The sequence below is a fragment of the Podarcis liolepis genome, assembly GCF_965112155.1.
Source record: "Podarcis liolepis genome assembly, chromosome: 7".
NCBI classification, from domain to species: Eukaryota; Metazoa; Chordata; class Lepidosauria; order Squamata; family Lacertidae; genus Podarcis; species Podarcis liolepis.
Genome location: NC_139561.1, coordinates 69331005 through 69357112, shown reverse-complemented (window position 1 = coordinate 69357112; position 26108 = coordinate 69331005). Strand labels below are relative to the sequence as shown.

The following is a 26108-nucleotide window of genomic DNA, read 5'->3' as shown; positions in this document are numbered from 1 at the left end:
GCACATCTGTTCTGCGGCTATTTGTAGCTCATCATCAAGGACTTTGGCTTTTGGAAGGGAGCTGACCGCCCAATGTCTGCTGCCTTCGTTATCACTGGGATGGAACAGAAGTGACAGCCAGGCCACATATTCCAACCGTCTCCTATTTTATAGATATGATCCTTGGTTTCCAGTACCTGTCCCTGGGAAATCATCGTCTCCATTTTTGCTCTGGGGCATGTTTGGGAGGGAGAATGTCCTTTAAAAAAAGAAAGGTTTGCAAAAATGTGCATTAGGAGGCAAGCCTGGTGCCAGCATGCAGCACCCTCAGGCAATTGCCGGGCCTCCTGAACACCCCAGAAAGGGCTGCCACTGACAGCCCACACCCCTACACACACACACACACACACACACACACACACACACACTGTATTTTTCCATCTATAAGACGCCCCCTATTTTTTGGGACACCAAATTAAAAAAACACCCTTCAGCGCTACCCATGTGTAAGACGAGCCCCAATTTTAAACCTAATTTTTTGGTAAAAAAAAAAACAAACCCTAGTCTTATACACGGAAAAATACAGTATATAGGCAGCTCTCCAATCACTGGCAAGCAACAGGGCTGTTAATTTCCCACAATATCCCTGATGTAGCAGGACATTCTGGGAAATTTTAACAGGGTCTCTTCTAGCCAACTGCCTATTACTGCCAGAGCTCACCCACAACAAAGGAAGTTTGGGAGGGGGTCCTGTAGGTCATCTAAAGCCCCGTTTGATGCTAGAAAGCTAGAGACCAAGCATCCCTGGTGGGTGGCTAGACATCTTCTGCTTGAAGACCTCCAGTCTACTGCTCTTCCAAGGCAACCAATTCCACTATGTTCCAAAGCAGCACCTCTCAACATCACAAAGCTTCTCCAAAAGTCCAGCTGAAATCCACCCTCCCTGAATTGACGCCATACAGTCCAGTCCTGCTTATCATAGACAAGACTTGTGCGACAGCCTTTCAGGTGTTTGAGGAATGCTACTGAGTGTATTTCTGAGCACAACTCAAAGTGTTGGTGCTGACCTTTGAAGCCCTAAACGGCCTCAGCTCAGTACACCTGAGAGGAGCATCTTCACCCTCACCATTCAGCCCAGACACAGGTCCATCACCGAGGGCCTTCTGGTGGTTCCCTCACTGCGAAAAGTGAGGTTACAGGGAACCAGGCAGAGGGCCTTCTCAGTAGTGGCGCCCGCCCTGTGGAACGCCCTTCCACCCGATGTCAAGGAAATAAACAACTATCTGACTTTTAGAAGACATCTGAAGGCAGGCCTGTTTAGGGAAGCTTTTAATGTTTGATGTTTTATCACTTTATTTTTAATAATAATAATAATAATCTGTTGGGAGCCACTCAGAGTGGCTGGGGAAACCCAGCCAGATGGGCAGGGTATAAATAATAATAATTATTATTAAATATTACCACATGTTCCACCCTAGCCCCCACCCAGTCTTCTCTTCTTCAGGCTAAATATACCCAGTTTCTTTCTGGAAGCAGGGACGGGTGTGCTCAGTTCTCCAATGCTGTTTGCATGGGACTCCGAAATATGCATGCGTTGCTATTTGACTGGCGACTTTTTTTAAAAAAAAGAAGGTTTATTGTTATCATCTTTAGCTGCAGCATCTAGGAACACAGGGAGCTGCCTTACAGAGTTGGACCATTGGGTCTGTGTAGTTCGGTATAGTCCACACTGACTGGCAACAGCTCTCCAGGGTTTCAGGCAAGGGTTTCTCCCAGCCCTTCCTGGGAAGCGAACTGAAGTCATTCCCATTTGCCTTAATATGACTCCTCCAAGTCAGATAAGCAAGAAGTTTTTAAAAAAGAGAAGAGAAGAAAACACTAAGGAAAGAAGTGAACAGCAGAAGTGGAAAAAATAAGACCCACAACATCAAAAAGTGCTAATCGTAACAATAGGCTTTAAAAATAATTCTCATGGTATTTACAGTTGAAATTGGGAGGGAAGGAGCATCTCTACAGGGGGAATCTGGATGCTCAGAGCAGGGGGCAGGTTTATGGGGAGAAAAGGAGGCGGCTCTGTCTTGCAAATTGTCCAAAATGATTTACACCAGTCTTCCAAATGGTAGGTGATGGCGAATCCTCTGCCAAAAGACAGAACTCTGAACTCAATGATCTCTTGCCAGCCAGGTTATACAGCAGATGCCTATCAAATGACTTTTGTTGTTAAAAGTCTTCCATAGCCTTCCCTTTGACTCGTTTCTGCTTGTGATTTGTAGTGCTGGCTTTGTACCTTTGGTGACAGCAACCTGTGTCTCATCGAGCTAATATTTCCCAGCTGGTTTTGCCTTCAGATCAGCTAATCTAAAAAAGGTTTGTTAACTCTGAAGCCGGAGGTGAGCAATTGGGTCTGGTGCTTATGTCACACAGCGACAGCCACCTATCCGACTTGAGTTCTAGTTCTTGGAAAGTTTGCACCTGGAGAACAAGGGGGGGATGTTTTGCTGTGCTGGCCAAACAGCAGCGAGAAGGAGAAAGGGATCGTGGGAACCAAGGGGCTGCGTACGGTATGATGAAAACTGCCTAAAGCCAGCGCGTTATTGACAGTTGTTTGCTTGTGGAGCTGGATCAGAACTCCTTAGATAAGGAAGCTACCTTTGGAACCGGGGATCTGGTTAGTGCAAAACCAAGTGTGCAAGCTTCACCCCACAAAGTGCCAGGTTCGTGCTGTTGCACAACAGAGCACTGTTTTCCAACTGGTGGGTCCCTCTACCATGTTGCAGCACGTTCTAAGGCGAGTTTCACAATAGCTGTACTGTTGCCATACAAATACATGGTGGTAATAATAAAAAAGGGGAAAAGAACTGGACCCCCAAATGCACACTTGGTTGTAAGGCGAACCCTGGGTCTGAGAAAGCTGGAGCCTCCTGCAATAGAGGACTGTTTAGTGCCTGGACTCACATGCCTTCCAGTCTACTGAGGTCACCCTCCTCCATCCCCTGATTCTCCCAGCAGCATCCCAGGTAACAGCCAGCGCCATCTCTGCCAGCCGGCATCATGGAGGTGGCATGGGGATGGGCTCTACTGCCTCTCAAGCTTGACGTGGTCCCCAATCATGCGCCGGTGGTAGGTGGCCAGGAAGATGTCGTTGTCTGCGGGGCAGTCGTAGTGGCAGGAGCAGGAGCGGATGACCATCATCTTGCGCACAAAGGAGTCTCCCTCCGGGCACTGGAACTCCACCTTCGCAGTGCTGGTGACATGCGGAGTGCAGCAGCGCCCATCTGTGCAGCTGCCGCAGAACTTGGGCCGGTAGGAGCGGGTGCTGGTGCAGCCCGTGAACTCAAAGCGGATCGCCCGGCGGGGCTTGGGGTTCCGAACACACTTCTTTCCCTTCTGGAGAGAGGAGGAGGGTGGGGAAGAGACCACGACAATAAGTATCCTGGCTCAGTTCTGGACGTAGGACTATAAAAACCAGACTGGCAGTGGCTCTCCAGAGTTTGAGGCAGGGATCCTTCCCAACCCTAGCTGCAGATGGCTTGGATTGTGTTTAGGGTCTTGCACATGCGGAGGAAGGGCTCTGAGACCGAGGTATGGCCCTGCGAAAGCTTTGTCTAGGTTTCGCCACTCCAGATTCCAGGTGAGGTGGGCTCACGATGCTCATCCAAACAATCAACAAATCCCTGCACAGGGAAGCAAATACAGTCGTACCTTGGATCCCAAACGCCCTGGAACTCGGACGTTTTGGCTCCCGAACGCAGCAAACCCGGAAGTGATTGTTCCGGTTTGTGAACGTTCTTTTGGAACCCAAGTGTCCGACAGGCCTTCTGTAGCTTCTGATTGGCTGCAGGAGCTTCCTACAGCCAATCAGGAGCTGCGATTTGGTTTTCGAACGTTTAGAAAGTCAAACAGACTTCCAGAATGGATTCCATTCGACTTCCAAGGTACGACTGTACTCCAGGGCAGGAGACAGTGTAGTGTAGTGGTTAGAACAGGATAGAAACCGAATTTCCTGCCCAAGGAAAATCCTTGGCCGTCCTCTGGAGGTATGGGGTATGTGTGTGTGTGTGTGTGTGTGTGTGTGTGTGTGTGTGCATGCGCACTAAGAATGTTGGGCCAGGGGAACCTATGTTCAAATCCCCTATGTTCAAGGCTATGAAGATCACTGAATGACCTCAGAATGGTCATTACATCTTAGGCTAACGTACCTCACAAGGTTGTTGTGGGGTTAACATGAACAGAGTGTGGCGGGGGGACGGGACTATGGATGGGTGCAAATGTAATAAATGAAAAAGAAGCTTTCTCCATCCCAGCTGCTTGAGAACAGCTTCCTGAATGGCTCACTGAAACCAACAATTTTAAAGAAAGATTTGGTCTCTGTCTAGCTGTCTCTCCTCCTCCTCCCTCCCCGTATTTACATGGGTCATATTCTTTATATTTTGCCCACTCTTTCTCTCTCACACACGTATTTCTTTCTCAGCTTGGTTTCCTTGCTGTGTAGTGAGAAAGAGGACCCCTTTCCTATGACCGGAGAGAGGAAACCCACTGAGAGTTGTTCATGCAGGGAGATCTTTTCCTGCATTGCCAGCTCAGTGTAACAGGACAAGTGAGCGGGCAGGGAGCCTAGAGGGAAGGAGGTGAGGTTCAGAGAAAGCCAAGCAGGGCGAGTCAAGAGGCGCAGTGGACCAGCTTGGGAACGCAGGCTGGAAGCAGCTCGCCATGCCTGGCATGGTCCGATCTCATGCATTTACACCTGCTCCAGTTAGCTGCCAGTTAGTTACCTTGATGCTCTTCTCTAAGGGGACATTGCAGTACCGGATAAGGCAGAGCCTGCTCTCCTTCTCCAGCCGGCACTGGGGGTTGTCGTTGGTGACCCGGGTGGAGATGCCCATCCCACAGGTTTTGGAGCAGGCGCTCCACTCTGTGGTCTGCACCAAGCAGTTCTCCTGGAGGTGGTTCGTCTTGGGCTTGCGAACTGGGTTGTTCCTGTAAACTGAGATTGGAGGAAAGGACTTTGGTGAGCAAAGGTCAAAGCTGCATCCTTTGGTTGTCAGGCTGGGCCTCTGGACAGGAGAGGGCAAAGGGAGCCAGGAGAAACCACCTTAGTAGCCTTTTCTTAGGGAGATTGCTTGAGTGCTCTCAACAGCTGGCCTCCTAGACGGCCAGGAAATACCTGAAAGAGATAGCTTGTGCTATACACCACAGGCTTAAGGCCCTTTGGCCTCTCTATCTGTCCCACCTTCACTGTATAGAACAAAGCAATTCAGAATTCTCTCAATTCTCCATTTATCTTGGGCTATGCCCAACTGAGGACACATTCACACCCCACATTCAAAGCACTATGGTACCACTTTAAATAGTCATGGCTTCCCCCCAAGAATTATGGGACCTGTACAGTCATTGTTGTTGTTTTGTCGTTTAGTCGTGTCCGACTCTTCGTGACCCCATGGACCAGAGCACGCCAGGCACTCCTGTCTACAGTCATACCTTGGGTTAAAGTCGCTTCATTTTCAGGTTGCACTCCACGGCGACCTGGAAGTAACGGAATGGGTTACTTCCGGGTTTCGCCACTCGCGCATGCGCAGACACTCAAAATGATGTTACGCGCATGTGCAGAAGAAGAAGAAGAAGAAGAAGAAGAAGAAGAAGAAGAAGAAGAAGAGTTTGGATTTGATATCCCGCCTTTCACTCCCCTTCAGGAGTCTCAAAGCGGCTAACATTCTCCTTTCCCTTCCTCCCCCACAACAAACACTCTGTGAGGTGAGTGGGGCTGAGAGACTTCACAGAAGTGTGACTGGCCCAAGGTCACCCAGCAGCTGCATGTGGAGGAGCGGAGACACGAACCCGGTTTCCCAGATTACGTGACTACCGCTCTTAACCACTACACCACACTGGCTCTGCCACGGGTTGCATTCTGCTCAGGATGCAAACGTGGCTTCGGAACGGATCCCGTTTGCATCCAGAAGTACCACTGTAGTTCGTTAAGGGGGCTTAGAGTTGTTAGGAGACCCCATTCCTCTGCCAGAGCTACAGTTCCCAGAGTTCCCTGTGAAAAGGGATTACTGTCACAGCACTCTGGACCCAAGCGCAAGAGCACTCTCCTTTTGAGCAACCGGTACTCAGAAGAGTACGGCCTCTGACAGTGAAGGTAGAAGATAGCCATCAGGGTTAGTAGCCATTGATAGCCCTGTCCTTTATGAATTTGTCTAATACTCTTTTAAGACCATCTAACCTAGTGGCTCTCACTACCTCCATTCCACTGAATCGTCCAACGTTCAGCTTCCATTGGATGCCCACAAATTCTAGTGCTTTGAGAGGGAGAAAAACTTCTCTCGATCCACTCAAGGGCTGCCACATGGAAGAGGGAGCAAGCTTGGTTTTTTCCTGCTCTGGAGGGTAGGACCCGAACCAATGGCTTCAAGTTACAAGAAAGGAGATTCCCACTAAACATCAGGAAGAACTTTCTGACAGTAAAAGCTGTTCAACAGTGGGACGGTCTCCCTTGGGAGGCTGTGGACTCTCCTCCCTTGGAGGTTTTTAAGCAGAAGTTGGATGGCCGTCTGTCATGGATGCTTTAGCTGAGATTCCTGCATTGCAGGGGGTTGGACTAGATGACCCTTGGGGTCCCTTCCAACTCTATGATTCTATGGCTCTTACCTCTTACTCGACTTGAACTAAAAATTCCCAGACGCTGCTCGTAGGAGAGTTGCTCCATCCCCTTGATCATCGTGGTTGCCCTTTTCTGAACCTTTTCCTTGAGGTGGGGTGACCACAGCCAGCATCTTTTAGTCTTTCTGCTCCAACAGTCCTACCTGTCTCCTTGGTCACCCCCCCCACTTTCCCAACGAGTCCCCTCACCTGCCATGCCCTTTCCGTAGTGGCTCTTTGGGCTGCTGCTCCCTTCGCAGACCCACTCTTCGCAGCACTTGTTCTGCACCTTCACCCGCCGGGGGAAGGGGCAGTCGGGGGAAGGGAGGCGCATGCCGTCCATGCAGAGGGGGATGCAGCCAATGGCGCCGTCCATGCAGATGCACCGCAGTTTGCAACTGGGCTGGAAGCTCTCTCCGTTAAGGTAGATCTTGCCCAGCAGGTCACAGGTCGCCCCTTCATGAGCTGGTGGGAAAACAGAAGAGAAGCGTGTTGTCGAAGGGATCCTGCCAACACATGCATCTATGTTGTGGTACAAAGGCAGGTGAGCAGCTGTCGTCAAGAGCTGTTGCTGCGGAGACTGTGGGCAGGTGCCCCTCATGGCCAGCCAATGAACTGTGGGTTGTGCCTTCTCCACTTTGCCCTGGGGACTGACTCTGCCCACCCATTGGATCCTTCAAGGCCGGCAGGGCCAAGAGAGGGCTTCCTGCCCTGACTAAATCTTGCCTGAGCAAAAAGGTCTACCTGAGCTCTGGAGTTTCCCCATATAATTGTCCTTTGGGTTTTGACTTCAGGTTTGCTCCCCAACCCAATCTGGCAAGGGGAGGAAATACTAACTGATGGGAGAGGACAACAACAACAACACACAGTCTGAATGCATCCCCCATCCAAAACTGCTCCTGTGTGGATGGGAAACAGGGCTGTCGGACCTTCAGGGCCGACCTGAATGCTCAAGGTTTGTCAGGCCCCCTCTCTAGGCAGCACAGCAAGGGCTGCAACCTCCAGGTGGGCAAGAGTGCCTGTTGAAAAGGTTTTTAAAGAACAATTAAGTAGACTGTGCTTGCAAGCTTCATTCCAGCAGGAGCCAGCCGCAAATTATTACATAGATGCTAGGGGGTGGTGGTGTCTTCCCCTCTCCCAATTAACCTCCATCTCCAGGGTTCAGTGGCAGGAGGGAGAACAGAGGAAAAATCACCCTATGACATCACTAGGGTCTGCCTACCGTGACATCACCAGGGGGCCAAGTTTGAGCCCTGAAATCTCAGGGTGTGGGATGCTCCTGACCTCGACCCCTAACAGGAAACGCTGTGCTATCGCACAATTGGAAGAGCACACAGAAAAACTGGATCTGTGCCACCCACTTTATCTGTTAGCACTCTGGTGCATGCACAGCCATCCTTACACCCGCGTGACCTAGTCCTGCCATTCAGGGGGGTAACAGCAAACAAGCCTCTTTCACTGCAGAGAATCTGTGGAAGCAGCTCACCTAAGCAGATGCCACTGTCTCTGTGGATCTTGGAGAAGTCGCAATAGAGCCCTTTGTGGTGATCGCAAGGCTTCTGGAGTGAGCACAGCTCGCCGAGCTGCCTGGCACACACTTTGCAGCATCCGCAGCCATCCAGCAACAGGCTGGTGCCAGCAGGGCACCGGAGTGCCTGCACGGGGCACTGGCAAGGGTACGTGCATGCCTCAGATGCTGCCTAGAAGGAGGGAAAAGTCCATGAGCATGGGCGAGAGCTTGGAAGTTGCTCTGAGTTGCCTTTGGTGAGAGAAAGTGGCCAATAAATTGGAATCATCATCATCCATCATCAACACCACCATCACAGGGAGCGGATTGCAATAATCCAGTCTCAAGGTTACCACAGCAGCAAACAGTCTAGCCATACAAAAGCCCGTCTCAACACCCAGATGTATCTCCATTCTCTCATCAGACAAGCAAGAAGCAAGGATGGATTCCAGCCAGACAAAATAATAACAATAATTACTATATATTTATTTACACCCCCATCTTTTGCCCTGACAGGACTCAAAGCAGTTTACAGATAAAAATAAGAACAGCTGAAAACATAGGGAAAACAATAATCAAGAACAATTAAACAGTGCTACAATTAAAAGCTGTGGGATATATTCTACAAAAGCACTTGCGGAAGGTGCAGAGCACAGTCAATGTGGGATGCAGCCTGCAGAGAGTCCTGAATGCTACGGAGAGAGGCCTGGAGGGCCCTATGAGAGCGAGTGTGGTGTAGGGGTTAGAGTGTTGGATTAGGACCTGGGAGACCAGGGTTCAAATCCCCTCTAGGCCATGAAGCTCACTGGGTGAGTTTGGGCCAGTCACTGCCTCTCAGCCTAGCCTCCCTCACAAGGTTGTGGTGGGATTAAATGAGGAGAAAAAGCTTGGAGCTTGGAGGAAAAGCTGGGACAGAAGTACAAATAATGGTAATGATTAAAAATTCCCATGCCTTAGATTCCCCGCCCCTCTTAAAGGTAAGCATCCACACTTCGGCTCACACCTGGAAATAAGCAAAAAGCCTGAAAATCTCTTAAAGTCCTGGCACAATATATCCCCAATATCTGTTTCCAGGCTGCTGGCCAAGCAGCTGTGTTTCGATGAGCTGCACCTTTCAGTCCGTCTTCAGCAGAAGCCCCGCAGTAGTCATTCTGAAAGGTTGGCAGGTCCCTGTGGCCAGGCCATCTCTGCCTAGAAGCAGCTGCAGCTGGCACAGCAGCCTCAGACAAAGGAAGGCACTCTGCCCCTCGGAGGCCATGCTTTTTGCAAAGCTGCCTCCGCCAATACTCTCCGAAGGCGTAGCCAAAGAAAGAAGGAACAGTCGTTCTCGATGAGAAGAGCAGCCGTTTGGGACTCTACGGATCTGTTCAGGGATGCCCTGGTCCCATCTGCTCAGCCTGCAAGTCGAAACACGATTGATGTTTCTTCAATGCCGGCACGTCAGGCTTGAGCCCGGGTACCTGGCAAATTACTCATGCTAATGTTCTTTCTGCTTCAGATCACCTTCCCCAGCATCAAAACCTTGCAGATTCACTTCTCACGTCTGCAGCTGTTCTGGCTGCAAGGAAGCCTTGAACTGGATCAGTGAACCACACAGATCTCACCTCAGGGAAGGAGCTAACATGGGCGGCAGCAACGCCTTTGAATTGCTTTATGGTTCATGCTATCACATTCCGGGTTGGGGGGGGGATTAGCTGAGTAGCTCTTACAAGGCCCAGGGCACTTGGGGACTCTGGGATGAAGTCCCCATTCCCAGCTGGAAGCAAGTACAAAGAACTGAAAATGAACACATTTTCCCCCACCTTTCCAATAACATAAATATTAAGGAGCATTGTAATATTCTGCCCCCACTTCTATCATGGTGTGGAAGGAGAGCCTTTGTCCTTCCAGAAGTTGCTGAACTACAAATCCCATCATTTCAGCAACACCTGGAAGGGGCAAAATCATGTCCTGGTGCAGGGAGCCCTTGGCCCTCCAGGTGTTGTTGGACTACAATTCCCATCAGCCCCAGTCAGAATGATAAATGGTCAGGAATGATGGGACTTGCAGTCCAACAACATCTGTGTGTGTGTGTGTGTGTGTGTGTGTGTGTGTGTGTGTGTCCCAACTAGCTACCCCTGTTATGAGGCTTACTTTGCTCAACTGATAAAGAAACCTGTTTAAAACCCCAAACAAGGAGAAGTCACTGGTTATAAGACCATTTTGTCAGGAACTGCTCATCCAACTAACTCGGGGTGAGAAATCGGCGCTGCTCCAGATGTTGCTGGACTCCAACTTCCATCGTCCCTGCCCATTGGGGCTAGTGGGACCTGGAGTCCAACCACATCTGGAGGGTCACAGACTTCTCATCCCTAGCCTAAGAAATTGGATGGATTTGAAAGATCATAAACACTGAGCTTCTTCTTAGAGCCACTAGTCACCTTGGGGTGCCCAAGCAGCTGTCAGATGGTACTAGAAGAAGAAGAAGAAGAAGAAGAAGAAGAGGAGGAGGAGGAGGAGGAGGAGGAGGAGGAGGAGTTTGGATTTGATATCCCACTTTATCACTACCCTAAGGAGTCTCAAAGCGGCTAACATTCTCCTTTCCCTTCCTCCCCCACAACAAACACTCTGTGAGGCGAGTGAGGCTGAGAGACTTCAGAGAAGTGTGACTGGCCCAAGGTCACCCAGCAGCTGCATGTGGAGGAGCGGAGACGCGAACCCAGTTCACCAGATTACGAGTCTACTGCTCTTAAACCCTGCACCACACTGGTTCTCAGAACAGGAGCCTGAAGGGGTTCCTTCCCTCCTGCTAAACCCTATCTGCAGCCTTCCCTTCTGGATCACCTTCAGACAGCCCTTGGGTGAAGAAGCCTCTGCAGATAAAGATCCATACACGCTCCCCACTCCTCTGTTCCCCACCATACAGGAAATGACTTTCTCAGTAATGAGAAAATAGGGGAAATGGGAGCACCGTATAGTGGCAGCAAGAGAGACTTAAAACAGCAGCTGTGATAAGGAGGCAAAATGGGACTTGGTGGGTTGTGTAATTGTGTTTGAGAGCCAGCATGTGCAATGATTAGAGTGCTCCATCTAGGAACAGGGAGACCCGGGTTCAAATCTGCATTCAGCCATAAAGCTGGGTGACTTTCGGCCAGCAGCCTGACCCACATCGCAGGGTTGTTGTGTAGCTAAAATACTGATGGCAGGAGGAGGACACATGCTGCCTTGAGTTCATTTGAGGTGGGGAAGAATTAAAGATGTTAAAAAAAATAGTAATAACCTAGGACACGGGACATCGGGTGTGGAGAACCTGTGGTTGCTGAACTACATCTCCCATCACCCCTCACCTTCAGCCATGTTGGCTGGGGCTGATGGGAGCTGGGAGCCCAACAGGAGGGCCAAAGCTACTCCACCCCTGCACACCAGCTAATCTGCAAATGGAGCCTGTGGCTTCCTTCTGCAGCACTTGCATTTCAATTCATTGTAAAACCATTAAAAAAATAAAAAAGGTACAGCACCAGTCATAGTAAACATTGTACCCAAACAGGAAGTTTCCCCCCTCAAGTCATACTCCATAATGTCAGATTTATACTGGCTTCTCTGCAATGGAGTTTCACCCTCAACCAGTGGGGATACCTGCTGCAAGCAGTCCATCCAGGATCTATTAAAATCCATCACTGCCCTCTTTCATCCGATTCAGGGAGATATGGGGAAAAGCCAGGAGGTTGCACCATTTACCAGTTCCATGCACCCATGGCCATGCTTACAAACATAGGAAGCTGTCTTATATAGAGCCAGATCCTTGGTCCATCTAGCTCAGTACTGTCTACACAGACTGGCAGCAGCTCTCTGGGAATTTAGACTGGGATAGTGTCTCTCTGAGTTCTACCTGGAGATACCGGGGATTGAACCTGGGACCTTCTGCCTGCAAAGCGGGTGCTCTGTTACTCAGCTGTGGGATGTACTCGCCTCATTAGGGTGGTCTTTTGCCCACTTTGAGAAATCTTGAATGCTGCAACAAGCACATGACAAGCAGATGAGAATCCCGGCCCAAATAACCAGCCCAGCCTTCTAATTCTCACTGGTGCTTTCTCAACAGCATTTCCCCCTTGGAACTGGATAACTGTGTTAGTGCGAACAATGGCACCAGACACACTCCAGGGCTAAGGATGGAGGGGAAATCTAATTTTAAAGGATTCATATGCAGAATTTAATGGTTGCAGGCCAGAGCTTCGATTGCCTCCAGCCCCCTCTTGTATCGAGCGCCCACTTACATCCGAGCCACTCATCCATTGGATGGTGTCCAATGCTAACCCTACTGAATGTAGTCCCATCAAAACTCATGCTCATTATTAACTTAATTACGTTAGTCTCAATGGCTCTGCTCTGAGTAGGACTATTATTTTTATTTGTTTTCTTTATTAAATTTGCATGCCTCCCTTCATCCGTAGATCTCACGGCGGTTCACAACATAAAAACACAAGATGAAAAGATGAAATACATAATATAAACGAGGACAGAAACCAAACAAAACAATATCCCCTGATATAACCTGTAGGGTGGAATTTAACAATGCACTAAAGTGGGGCATTCGCCGTGCAGGGAACAAGGTCCACTCATGGAGTGGGACTTCCCCTCCCTTCTGCACATCCCAAAACCTGTTCTAGGTCCCCCCCCCCAACCTTCCAGAGAAATTTTAGAGGGTGGGGGGGGAGTCTTTTTTTGTGAGCAGACCTTGTTCCCTGCATTCAACAATTCAGTTCAGTTCTGCCCATAGCTTGTTGTTGTTTTTTAAAAGCTTGTATTCATATGCAAAAATATGTATAAAAGAGTCAAGCCTCACGCTGTATGAAATCTTAAGCCTACTCATAGTAAACCTATCAAAATCCAGGAACGCAACTAATTATTTTCAGTAGGTCTGCCCTGGGCAGAACTCAGCTGACAACAACTCTCTATTTCTCCAGCATAATTTTCTAAATATATACAAAGTGCCCTTTGCTTCCACTAAAGAAACTCAAACCATTCTAACATATCCTATGCATCATTATAGCTCAATTGGTCAAGCCCGAGACTCTTAATCCTAGGGTCGTGGGTTCAAGCTCCATGCTGAGCAAAAGGACTCATGCATTGCAGGGGGTTGGACTAGATGAAACTCGTGGTCCCTTCCAACTCGACAATTCTGTGGCCCCTTGTGTTATTATGCATTTAACACTAGACGTCTATTGTATGCATGTACCCTCCAGGTTTCCTAAAGTCCCCAATGGTAAAGGTAAAGGACCCCTGACAGTTAAGTCCAGTTGCAGATGACTCTGGGGTTGTGGCACTCATCTTGCTTTACAGGGCAAGGGAGCCGGCGTTTGTCCGCAGACAGTTTTTCTGGGTCATGTGGCCAGCATGAGTAAGCCACTTCAGGTGCAACAGAACACTGAAACCAGAGCAGTGCACGGAAACACCATTTACCGTATTTTTCGCTCTATAAAACGCACCAGACCATAAGACAAACCTAGTTTCTGGAGGAGTAAAACAAGAAAAAAAATATTCTGAATCTCAGAAGCCATAACAAGAGGGATCGCTGTGCAGTGAAAGCACAATCCCTCTTTCTGTTCTGGCTTCTGGGATAGCTGCGCAGCCTGCATTCACTCCATAAGACGCACACACATTTCCCTTTACTTTTTAGGAGGGAAAAAGTGAGTCTTTTAGAGCAAAAAATACGGTACCTTCCCATCACAGTGGTACCTATTTATCTACTTGCACTTTTTGACGTACTTTTGAACTGCTTGGTTGGCAGGAGCTGGAACCAAGCAACGGGAGCTCACCCCGTCATGGGGATTCGAACCGCCAACCTTCTGATCGGCAAGTCCAAGAGGCTCAGTGGTTTAGACCACAGCGCCACCCGCATCCCTCACTAGTGTGTAAACATATGCATACAAGAGGTGGCCCCCCAAAACCTGCAGAGCTGCTGCTAGCCAACTAGAGCTGGACCTCTGAGCACTTGGTCCCACCCTGAACATATTAAGCTCTGCTGAAGTCAACTAACTCATCTGGCATGCATCAAAGGCAGGCGCAAGTCTCATTCATTCATTCATTCATTCATTCGTTGCACACACCTCCTGTAAAATTGTGCATACATACCCAGCCAGGCCCCAGGACAAAGAGAATGAGGGTGAAGGTTGTTCTTGCCCCGGCGTGGTCAGACATCCTGAGCCCCTCTCTTTGTGCATCCCTGCCTCTCTGCCTTTGGGAGGGTGCTGTGCTCAAGCTCATCCTTAAATAGTCTTTTCAAAAAGGGGTGTGTCTGGAGAGCAGCGACTGGCCTGGAAAACAGCCCAAAGTGGGTGCAACAGAAAATGCACTGAATTCCAAAAAACTTCCCCTTCTTCTTCAAAATTCCTGTGGCCCTGGTGGTGAAGTCTGGGATAGGCACGTAACATTCCACATGGGGTGGGGAGAGAGACCCAGCATCTCTGTCCAAGTCCTTTAAAAGGCCTTATTTAATCTCCAAAGCATGTAGGCTGCAACGATTTTCTCTCCCCCTCTGCTGTTAGTCTCTATTGGCCACAGGAGCTGAACTTGTTAAATAAACTCAAAGCACGCTGGGCTAATTTCATTCCCCCCTTCAAGGAGGGAGGAGGGGGAATGATGATGGAAAGTTCAGCTGTTGTCTTGAAAGCAACACGGTACCACAACTGTGCTTCAAGGCACAAGCCAGGGGTTTGAAAACTACCGAGAGATCAATGCCAACACGTCTGCAGGGTGTGATCACCTGTTCTGAGTCAGTGCCGCAGAGCCAAATTAATCACAGATGAAAAGCTTCCCGAGCTGTAAAATAATTGCGTGGGGTTAGAAAGATCCTTTGAAAAGTGGGGATACTCGTTTTCTGAAGCCTAATCCAGGCAGATCTTCCCAATCGCAGGGTTAACCTTGAGAAATGGATGCTTAGAACTAGACTTGCCCTCACTTCTTTTAACTCAGTGGCAGGACATCTGCTTTGCATGCAGAAGGTCCCGGGTTCAATCCCCGGCATCTCCAGGTAGGGTTGGGACTTCCCCCTCCCCGTCTAAAACCCTGGAGAGCCGCTGCCAGTTAGTGCAGAGCAGGGTTTCCCAAACTTGGGTCTCCAGCTAACTACAATTCCTAACATCCCTGGCCACTGGTCCTGCTAGCTAGCGATGATGGGAGCTGTAATCCAAAAACAGCTAGAGACCCAAGTTTGGGAAACCCCGGGCAGTATAGAGCTAGATGGACCCAAGGGACTGGCATGTCAGCTCCATATGTCTCCATGTTCCTAATCGTTTGCTCTCTTCTGGACATTCTCCAATTTTCCAATGCCCTACTTGAAAGGGTCTTCCTTAGAATAAGCTAGTTTGTTATATTCTCAGGCTGGAGCTCTTCAGATAATCTCACTTTTCTTTGAGCGTGCATATGTGCTGCAGAGGCAAAAATTATTTATGCATCGCAGGGGGTTAGACTGGATGACCCTTGGTGTCCCTTCCAACCCTACAATTCTGTGATTTCACTTATATCCCACAAATGTGTGTTTGCAGTTCCATCAAAGCCTCAGATATCCCTCAGGGCAATAAAGGGGTGGGGAAGCCCCACTTCAAAGGGGCAGAGCCAGTAGCCTTTCACTTGCGGTCAGACTCTAGTTCCCATCAGCCTCAGCCAGCATGGCTAACAGCCAGGGATTATGGGAATTGGAGTCCAAGATTTGGAAGGCCACAGATTCCTCACTGCTGCTCAACTTGGTGTGATCACTGACTCTAAACCCTCCTCCCATGCCTACAACAAGCCAAGAGATGCAGAAATTATGCTCGAATGACTCAGAATGATCAAAGAGAGGCAACACCCAAGTTTGGGGCTATTTATGCTTCTGTACTGCTCCCCCCAACACACACTTTTTTCTTTTTCTTTTTGCCTGAGCTGCTTTAGAAGAAGAAGAGATAAAGATGTCAAACCTGCTTAGAGTCTCCCTGGAGCAAGGAATGCTCCATGTTTAATTCACTTAAAAAATATATGTGCTTCCCCCACAACTGCATCCCTTGCGCCTTGCTACCCATTTCCCCCCAATTTGCTTTCTTCTTCATTTTTGGGAATAGCTCAAAAGTTATGTAATGCTGCCACGAGATGGGATAGGCACTAACGGAGATGGCTTTAAAACACAGGAGTATAGAAAGCATGGACAACACAGAGGAGGCAGGTGGACCAATGGTCTAACTTCATATAAGGCAGCTAATAGGCAGCATCTCTCCAGAGCCCGTGTGGTGTAGTGGTTAAGAACGGTAGACTCATAATCTGGTGAACCGGGTTCGCGTCCCCGCTCCTCCACATGCAGCTGCTGGGTGACCTTGGGCTAGTCACACTTCTCTGAAGTCTCTCAGCCCCACTCACCTCACAGAGTGTTTGTTGTGGGGGAGGAAGGGAAAGGAGAATGTTAGCCGCTTTGAGACTTCTTCGGGTAGTGATAAAGCAGGATATCAAATCCAAACTCTCCTCCTCCTCTTCTTCTTCCAATGAGTCTTTCCTCCAAAATTCTCAGTGGCATACATGGTATTCCCCCACTTTGATCTGCACAACTACTCTGTAACGTAGGGAGGCTGAGAGTTGGTGATTGACAGGTCACCCACCCCATGGTCAAATGGGGATTTTAAACACAAATCTACCCAGTTCTAGCCCAGCACTCTAACAACTACACCTTACTGGTTCTCACTGAGCCTTGGAGCATAGTGCACACTGAATACTTGCTGTCAGGCTCTGAACACTTCACAATAACCTTGCATTGTTGTCTTATGGACATGAGACACTCCTTGCTGATGGACCTGAAGCTGAAAATGTTGGTTTTCTGTTACCTGCTGAGAATAGCAAGCAGGTTTGTGTCAGGAGTCTATGCAGCATCCAGGGTAGTGGTGCTTCAGTTATGGTGCATCATGTCTCCTTCTTCTTCTTCTTCTTCTTCTTCTTTATAGATCTCCCTTCCTCTTAGGATCACAGAGCGGTTTACAGTATAAAAGCACAAAAATACATAACAACAGACAAAACAATAACCCTGTCCTATTGCATAAGATGCTGCAGCTGCAATCTCCTGCACACAGGCAGGCAGGTGTGGGGGACTCCCTGGTCCTGAATGGGGCAACTGTGCCCCTGAAAGACCAGGTGCGCAGCCTGGGAGTCATTTTGGACTCACAGCTGTCCATGGAGGTGCAGGTCAATTCTGTGTCCAGGGCAGCTGTCTACCAGCTCCATCTGGTACGCAGGCAGAGACCCTACCTGCCCATGGACTATCTTGCCAGAGTGGTGCATGCTCTGGTTATCTCCCACTGCAATGCGCTCTACGTGGGGCTACCTTTGAAGGTGACCCAGAAACTACAACTAATCCAGAATGCAGCAGCTAGACTGGTGACTGGGTGTGGCCGGCAAGACCACATAACACCCGGTCCTGAAAGACCTACATTGGCTCCCAGTATGTTTCTGGGCACAGTTCAAAGTGTTGGTGCTGACCTTTAAAGCCCTAAACGGCCTCGGCCCAGTATACCTGAAGGAGCGTCTCCACACCCATCGTTCACCTGGACACTGAGATCTAGCTCCAAGGGTCTTCTGGCAGTTCACTCGCTGTGAGAAGCGAAGTTACAGGGAACCAGGCAGAGGGCTTTCTCAGTAGCAGCGCCTGCCCTGTGGAATGCCCGCCCACAAAATTTCAAAGAAATAAACAACTATCAGACCTTTGGAAGACATCTGAAGGCAGCCCTGTTTAGGGAAGCTTTTAATATTTGATGAATCATTGTATTTTAATATTCTGCTGGAAGCCGCCCAGAGTGACTGGGGAAACCCAGCCAGATGGGTGGGGGTATAAATAATATATTATTATTATTATTATTATTATTATTATTATTATTAGTCTATCAAACAAATGGGTTCGCTCTGGACTTAATCATGCTTTGAACAGCCCTGCTGAAATCAGTGGGACAAGTTGGTCACAACTACTTAACACCCATTAATATCAGCACAGCTACATGAAGCAAGACGACTAAGTCTGGATCCAACCTGCACCCTCTCTGCAATGCCACTTCAGGTCCCTGCTTTCGCTCCATGCTGCCACTAGGTGGTAAAATACCAGGTCTGCCTGGTTTGCTGCTGCCACAGATTGAGGTGGCATTGCTGTCCATTTCAGCTACAGAGAAGCTTCTCCTCTAGATTTTCCACTACTTCTGCCTTTGGTTAGTTCCTGTTCTACTGTTATTTCTTAATTTATTTATTGTTCTTATCCAAGCTCAAGATGGTGTGCATGGTTCTTCCCCCTCCTCATTTAATCCTCACAACAATCCAGTGAGACTGAGAGGCAGTGTTGGTCCCAAGGTCGCCCAGTGAGGGGGGACTTGAACCCTTGTCTCCCAGGTCCTCTTAGTCAGGCAACCTAACCACTGCACCACACTGGCTCTTTTGAACGTCTTCAAATCATCAATCTGTTTTCTATATTCTATAACTGGTTCCGCAACCCCTTTATTTTCAGGTTTGCTAAAGCTTAGGAGGCATTTTGCTTGGCTTTCGTGGTTCTCTTGGTTCTAACAAGGGAAGAACTTTGCCGCTGGGTTCTGGATCCTTAAATATTTCGCTTTAGCTCACAGGATGCCTGCTGTGTCGGACGCAGGGCTGTCTGGGGCAGGAGAGGCAGCTGGAACAGGGGCAGCTGCAGACTCCGCCAGGGTGGAGCCCGCTTGGAGAGAAGACAGAGGCAGTCAGGGATGAGGAGAAATTAGCCCAACGTTTGTAGGGCTACAAGTTCCCCATTCCAGCACTAGGCTTAGGAAAATGACACCTGCTAATTTTTTTGCTGCGTGCAGGTGTTGAAAAGTGCAGAATCCCTGTCAGAAACTGGGTGGCAACCCAGCCACACCCAGATAGCTGAAATAACTGAAGGCCATCACCTGAACAGAATGTTCTGTAGATCTGTAGATGTGATAATTTTTTAAAACATGTGTAGGTATTCTGCTTCTAGCCATTTGTGCACTTAAAATAAAAAATATTTGTCCAAACCTGGAAAAAAAGTGATGAAATATATCTAAAAATTTTCCCCACCATCCCCAAAATGTTCCTTCTCACCCAGAACAGAACATTTCATGACTACAATTGCTGAACCTGGGGCAGGAATAAGTGAATAGGATTCAGACTGAGTTTATTGCAATTAGTTTCATTGGAATTGACAGGAAAAGTTAGGCATGGCTTATGTCTCACAGTTTGATTAGTTCAACAGGAACCAAGTACAACTAATTTTGTCTGGATTCAACTCAAGGGAGTTTATTTCTCATTTACTGAATTTCTAGCCCACCTTCCCCCCCGAATAACTCAAGCTGGTGTATAGGGTCTCTCCCACTGTATCTTCTCAACAACCCTATGAGGTAGGGTTTTGTTTTCTTTAGTTTTGTCTTATGCTGGTTTAAATGTATGTGTTTATTTATTGTGGCAAGTCGCTCTGAGCTGCTTTTGTAAGAAAAGCGACAAATGGGTTCAATAAACAGATAATAAATACGCAGACGTCAGCCGAGGAAGCTTTGCACAGCAGAGAGCTAAACACAATCTCCTCTTATAACTGATACAGAATGGATAAAGGGGGCAGTTTTCAGGGACCTGATCAAACCTCAGCCATCCTAGCAACATGTCGGACTCAGCCCTTGGTCGGGTATCTGTTAAAATCTGGAGCCACGCCACAAATTCCAGCAAAGTGATTCTAGAGTCACAGGAGAACTGCTGAGATTAAAATCATGTTCCAAGCTATGAAAAGAAGCGAAGGGACTCGTTTCCCAGAAACAAAAATGATTAATGATGGGAAATGACAGGACGACAAAGAAGCCCCCTTCACCCCTCACTCAGAAGCACATTATCTCTAGAAGACAACGGGTTCTCCTAATGCAAGGGGAACGTTTTCTTTGAATCCAGCACAAGAAAAACATGACCCTTTGCGCTCATTAAGTGTTCCAGCTTCTCTCACTTTGTTCACCAGGAACATGCTTGAACAAGTCCTGTTTACCATTTTGCCTCGGCAGAAAATGGCCATTTGGGATCAGGCAGTGTGACTCAAGCACCACAGTGCTGGAAGGAGCACAACATGGTTGCAGTTTGCTCACTGACTGTATGTTCCTCCAGGGTCTGAGCTATGTGGTTGGCAAAATCACATGCTATGGTCCCAAGAAGCCTGTCCTATACGGTTTCACTGTGCGTGTAAATGGGCCCCAAGTAACACAGACAATAGAGCTATATCTGCTTGTAGAAGTGCTGGTGTCTCGAATCTGGAAGCACAATTTAGAAGTAGCAATATGGTAATACAGGGGTGGGGAATCTGACCCACCAGGCCTCTTAATCTGGCTCCAGGAGCTCTCCCTGGTACAGAAATGGCATAAACCGGTACAGAAGTTTGAACAGCAGCCAGAACAGAAGGGTGAACCCTTGTTGCATCGCCCTCACTGATGGGAGCAGACCAACCCGTCACAACAGAGATCATGCTTACAGTTTTGGCATTCCAGCAAGGTGAGAGAGTCTCACAAGTGAGCGTGCCACGCCTCATCTTCAAAAGCTTGGCGGGAGGGGCAGGGATACCTGTTGGGACATATTTGTTATTTCCATCCAGTGGCGTAGCGTGGGGGGTGCCAGGGGTGCCGACCGCACCGGGCGCAACATCTGGGGGGGCGCGAGTCCAGAGGGAAGGGACAAGTTCCTTCCTCCGCCGGGCTCCCCGCCGCCACCGCCAGCCTTGCGCCCTAGCGCGCGCGCCCCCCGCCGTCGCTGTGGCTGCGCTCCGCTCACTGCTCGCAGGAGGAGCAGCCGCTGCAGCAGCGCCGACGCCGCCACCGATGCCTGGCCGGGCACGGGCAGCCTCTGCACCCTGCCGCCGCCGCCATCCCCTCGGCCGAGCCACAGGCGGCGGCTGCTTCTGCCTCCATCCTCCTCCGGGCAAGCAGCGTTGTTTGCGCGGCAGCGCCAGCGGCAACTCGCAGATTAGGGGTTGGGGGGGCGCAAATTACTTGCCTTGCCCCGGGTTAGGGGGCGCAAATTACTTGCGTTGCCCCGGGTGCTGACAACTCACGCTACGCCGCTGTTTCCATCCAGTTCTGAACTTCTCGCCCTGTTCCTGAACGCCTGAATTGTGACTCCTGAGAAGTATGTCTGCTGCCAAGCCTGCACAATTACTTGCCCAAATACTGATCTCTTGTGTTTTGGGCATGAGCCAGAACAAAACTGATAAATGCAATAAGTAACAGCGGTAATGACAACAACATTTTGCTGTACATGTAATAGTATACTCCCCACTGAGTCCCAAGCAAACAGACAGAGGAGTCTTCCAGCAGCATTCCTCTTCAAGTTCCTGAATCCCAAGTGAAGATCTCTGAGCGCCTCGTGTGTGGGATGAAAGTCCCTTCCTTTGTGACATGGCTGTTGCCTTTAGAAAGGCTGCAGGGATATTTCAGTCTAGCAGCATGCTTAGTCCAAATAAACAGCAGCTAAAAATACCCCAGTCCCCAGTCCCCAAAGCAGATGTTGAGCCTCACTGGGAATCCCAAGCAAAATTGTCAACACAAGCGAGGAGAAGGAGTTAGTGGTATGTCTTTCCAACCCACCTGACCCAGACTCTGAAGGCAGACTTGGTTCGTGAAATCCACCGAAGAACCTCAGGAGGGACACTTGTGATTTCTGGAGTCCCTCCGCCATTCTTCCCTTCTTTTGGTTCTTCTGCCCTTCCCACCTATTTCATTTTTTTTCTTCAGCTGTGCGTGCTTAAGGATAGGAATAGAGGAAGCTGCCTTGTACTGGTCCATCTAGCTCAGTATTGTCTATATTGACTCTGACTGGCAACAGCTCTCCAGGGTTTCAGACAGGGAGTCTCTCTCAGCCCTATCTGGAGACTGAATATCAGGCCTTCTGCATACAACGCTTTACCATTGAGCTGTATGGCCCTTGCCCCAAACAAAGCACATCTGTAAGAAAATAAGGCTATAGGAAGCTGCCTTATACTGAGTCAGACCAAAGGAGCTATCTAGCTCAGTACTGTCTGCACTGACTGACAGCAGCTCTCTAGGAATTCAGACAGGTCTTTCCCAGCCCAACAGAAACACTGGGGATCAAACCAGGGAACTTCTGAATGCAACAAATTAACAACGAACTCCATAATAATTTTGGGGTTCGTAGTTAATGCGCCCTACATCTTCTTTTGCAGCTGCAGGCCTGTGAAGATTTCCTAAGCAACCCGACTTTTAGAAGACATTACTCAGGGCTGAGAGAATGTGGGAAGAAAGGAATCTTAAAGCTGGGTAGTAGCTACTAAAAAAACTGGAAGATATTTATCCTTGAAGCATACAACGCTTCAGGCTGCCACAGCAAGATGGAGCCAGCATTTCCCAGTGACAAATTTTCCCTTGTGATTTCTGGAGTCCCTCTGCCACTCTTCCCTACTTTTGGTTCTTCTGCCCTCCCCACCTATTTCCACCTGTGACACATCACAAGTTCAGGGAATGCTGCAAGGCAGGGCTCAGCAACCTTTTTCAGCCATGAGCTGGTCCACTGTCCCTCAGACCATGTGGTGGGCCGGACCATATTTTGCTTTTTGGGGGGGATGAACAAATTCCTATGCCCCGCAAATAACCCAGAGATGCATTTTAAATAAAAGCACACATTCTACTCATGTAAAAACACACTGAGACTGTCCGCGGGCTGGATTGAGAAGGCAATTGGGCTGATTCCGGCCCCCAGGCCTTAGGTTGCCTACCTCTGCTCCAAGACATGTCAAGAATGACATGATTAAGTTAAAGAAGTATCAAAGGGCTGAGATGTCAGCACAAAATGGTAGTCCAGTCCTGGTCACGTTTGGTCAGCAGGGAGGGGGTTGCTACACAGATCTCTCTCAGGCCACAGATAAAATATTGTTAGTACAGTGGTACCTCGGGTTACATACGCTTCAGGTTACAGACTCCGCTAACCCAGAAATAGTGCTTCAGGTTAAGAACTTTGCTTCAGGATAAGAACAGAAATCGGGCTCTGGCAGCGCGGCGGCAGCAGGAGGCCCCATTAGCTAAAGTGGTGCTTCAGGTTAAGACCAGTTTCAGGTTAAGAACGGACTTCCGGAACAAATTAAGTACTTAACCCAAAGTACCACTGTATGGCTTTTGAAATGAAAACAGTTATAAAGAAAAAGATGAAAAGCATTTTTCTTGATGATCAACTGGAAGGAATGTCTCCAATTTCCCATTATTTTCTTCCCATGCACTTTACTATTGTTTTCATCTGCAAGAGATTTGTTTTAGGCACTGTTGAGATTCTGTCCAGATTTTCAACAAAGCAATCCATAAGCACACAGCTAACATCTCAGAAACAGGAGGACCATCTACTTAGCTACTGGCTCTTTACCTGATGACAAAGTGAGTATGCAATGTTTATAGCTTGAGCTAAGACCTAGGTCACATCCACACCAGACATTTAAAACACTCTTAATCCACTTTTAAGGTCTTTAATTCCTGCCAAGAATCTTGGGAACTGTAGTTGGTTAAGGGTGCTGAGAGTTGCTAGGAGACCCCTCTAAGAGGTAGAGTTAGCAGCACTCTTAGCAAACTAACGTTCCCAAGATTCTTTGGGAGAAGCCACTACTGTAAAAGTGATGTAAAGGTGCTTTAAATGTATGGTGTGGAGAGGGACTCATTTTGGGATCCTCTTGACCTAAGACAGGTTTCGCTGGACCTCAAATTAGCTGTCCTACTCATTCCTAATGGAGGCTGCTCTGTCCAAGTTTGAGAAAGTTCATAGGAAGCCCCAGCACACATCTAGCTCTGAGAAACTTCAACTACAAGGCAGAATTCCTATTGGTTTTGCAGCTTGTTTGGAAAAGAAAGTGTTCTGTATCCAGAAACACAAGGTTGCTTTTAGAACCCTTTCTTTACAGGTCTGAACGGTGCAGTTAAAACCAAGGGGGAGAAATGATCATTCATTTCACTCCTTCCTTTAATAAATATTAAATTGCCCAGATGGAAACCTTTGCAGTGACTGCAGGCAGCCCAGCCGAGATCTAGTTTCTTGTGGTTCGCAGGAATTTCCTGTCCTGTCAACACACATTTCCTCCATCCCAGGGAGGGATGTTGTTCAAAGCAAACAACATTCCTTGGTTAGTGGAGCAATGGCATTGGCTGGAGAAAACAAATAATGAATGAGATTTGGTTGTGTTGTTGTTGCTGTTGTTGTTGTCATCACTGATGACTGTTGAAACTGGAGTTGCTTAAATAGCCGGAGCCATGTTGGATGCTGAATCTTGTAGACACTGATGGAATCCTATTGAAGATACACTGTGGACATATTTAGATAATGGCATGGCGTCCAAATTATTTATTTCACATATTTCAAAACTGCTTATTGATCTAAAATAGGTCCAGAAAGTGACTTACAAGGAGGGTGGACCACTTGCTACTGGTCTGAAGGTTGCATGAAGAATGCATTTTAAAGCGTAATGCACTGGACCTATCTTAACAGCACAAGCCCATTTACTCAGAAGGAAGCCCCAATGCTTCAATGGTGCTTAAAAGGTAAAGGTAAAGGGACCCCTGGCCATTAGGTCCAGTCACGGATGACTCTGGGGTTGAGGCGCTCATCTCGCTTTATTGGCCTAGGGAGCCGGCATACAGCTTCTGAGTCATGTGGCCAGCATGACTAAGCCGCTTCTGGCAAACCAGAGCAGTGCATAGAAACACCGTTTACCTTCCCGCTGGAGCTGTACCTATTTATCTACTTGCTCTTTGTGCTTTCGAACTGCTGGATTCGAACCGCCAACCTTCTGATCGGCAAGCCCTAGGCTCTGTGGTTTAACCCAGAGCGCCACCCGTGTCCCTTCAATGGGGCTTAGCCCCAGGTAAATATGACTAGGATTGCAGTCTATTTTGGTTGCACTTGAAGCCCACTGAAATCAACACGAAAGGCTTGTGATGGAGCTAAGCCACATTCATTTCTAACATAGTCTGGATCTAGCCCAGGATTATTATTTTTTCAGTTGGAGATGGAACTCAAGAGCAAGAAAATAATTGAAAACCACATTTAAAATTAGCCACGAAGCGAATTAAAATACCTGCTGCCTTCCGGCTATATAACCTCTGCAGAATTAGCAAAGAGATCAACTTAGAATATAGCCTGGCAGATAATTGCCACAAGAGCCACAATGTAAACAGCACAAAAATACCCAACACCTTGGCAAAAGCCCCACCACCTGTTTTCAATCAAAGTTTTAAAAAGGCTGCGATTGATTCTCTTCCACGGGATGCTTGTAAAAAACATAAACAGACAAGATGTCATGCCAGCTGGGAAATTCTTCTTGTCGTGACCCCTGAAATTTTCTCTTGTATTATTTAATGGTATTTTCTCTCTCTTCGGCATAATATAGTTTCTTTCTCCATGCCATGCACAATTTTACAAATTTCTATCATGTCACCTCTTAACCATCTGTTCTCTAAACTAAAAAGCCCTGGCTGCTTTTTCCCAAATGTTTTCCAAGTCCACAATATCATATGCTGCCTTGAGAGCACATTACGAGGAAAGATGGGATACACGTGTAATAATAAAACACATTTTGCAAATGATTCCCACTCCTATCAGTAACTTGTGTTTGGCTGGTCCAGCTGATGGACCCCTCAGTTCTAGTTTAAAATAAAACAAACAAGAGTAGATACCACAAGACTGAAGTCAGCCCTCCTCCCCGCAGCCTCCACTGGAAAGGACCATCAGAAGACACTGCTGTTTCAAATGGAGGATGAGTATTAAAACAGGCAGATGATGAAGTTTCACCACTGCTCTTCCAAGTGACCCTAAAAGCGGAGCTGCTTGTGTAACGAGTGAAGGGAACAAAAAACGTGCCAGGTCTCTGATCATTTATAAGCACTGTTAGGGAGGAGGGAATTTTAAAGATTATGTGGCCCATCAAATTATATGATCCTTGTCTTAAAGTGGGTGGTGCGGGGGAGAGAGTTGATAAACATTTAAGGCATTTCAT

At 48.2% G+C, this 26108-nt stretch overlaps 1 protein-coding gene and 1 long non-coding RNA gene across 5 annotated transcripts in view; one reads left to right on the top strand and one right to left on the bottom strand.

Annotated features, from left to right (window-relative positions):
• The window catches only part of LOC310710917, a 73896-nt gene that overhangs the window by 23584 nt on the left and 24204 nt on the right, over nucleotides 1-26108 (top strand). The window lies entirely within an intron of this gene.
• LOC310710898 (CCN family member 2-like) lies at nucleotides 1593-21733 on the bottom strand. Of its 4 annotated transcripts, XM_083512205.1 has the most exons (7): nucleotides 21380-21733; nucleotides 20601-20689; nucleotides 8105-8318; nucleotides 6829-7083; nucleotides 5458-5502; nucleotides 4752-4963; nucleotides 1593-3366 (listed from the first exon to the last, which is right to left on the bottom strand). In XM_083512205.1, the coding sequence occupies exons 1-7, from the start codon at nucleotides 21519-21521 to the stop codon at nucleotides 3055-3057; spliced, it is 1269 nt and encodes a 422-aa protein (XP_083368331.1). In that variant the 5' UTR covers nucleotides 21522-21733; the 3' UTR covers nucleotides 1593-3054. The 4 variants fall into 4 exon arrangements, with proteins under 4 accessions (XP_083368331.1, XP_083368332.1, XP_083368334.1 ...); XM_083512206.1 differs by lacking the exon at nucleotides 5458-5502 and having other exon boundaries at nucleotides 21380-21717; XM_083512208.1 differs by lacking the exons at nucleotides 5458-5502; nucleotides 21380-21733 and adding an exon at nucleotides 14237-14418 and having other exon boundaries at nucleotides 20601-20721.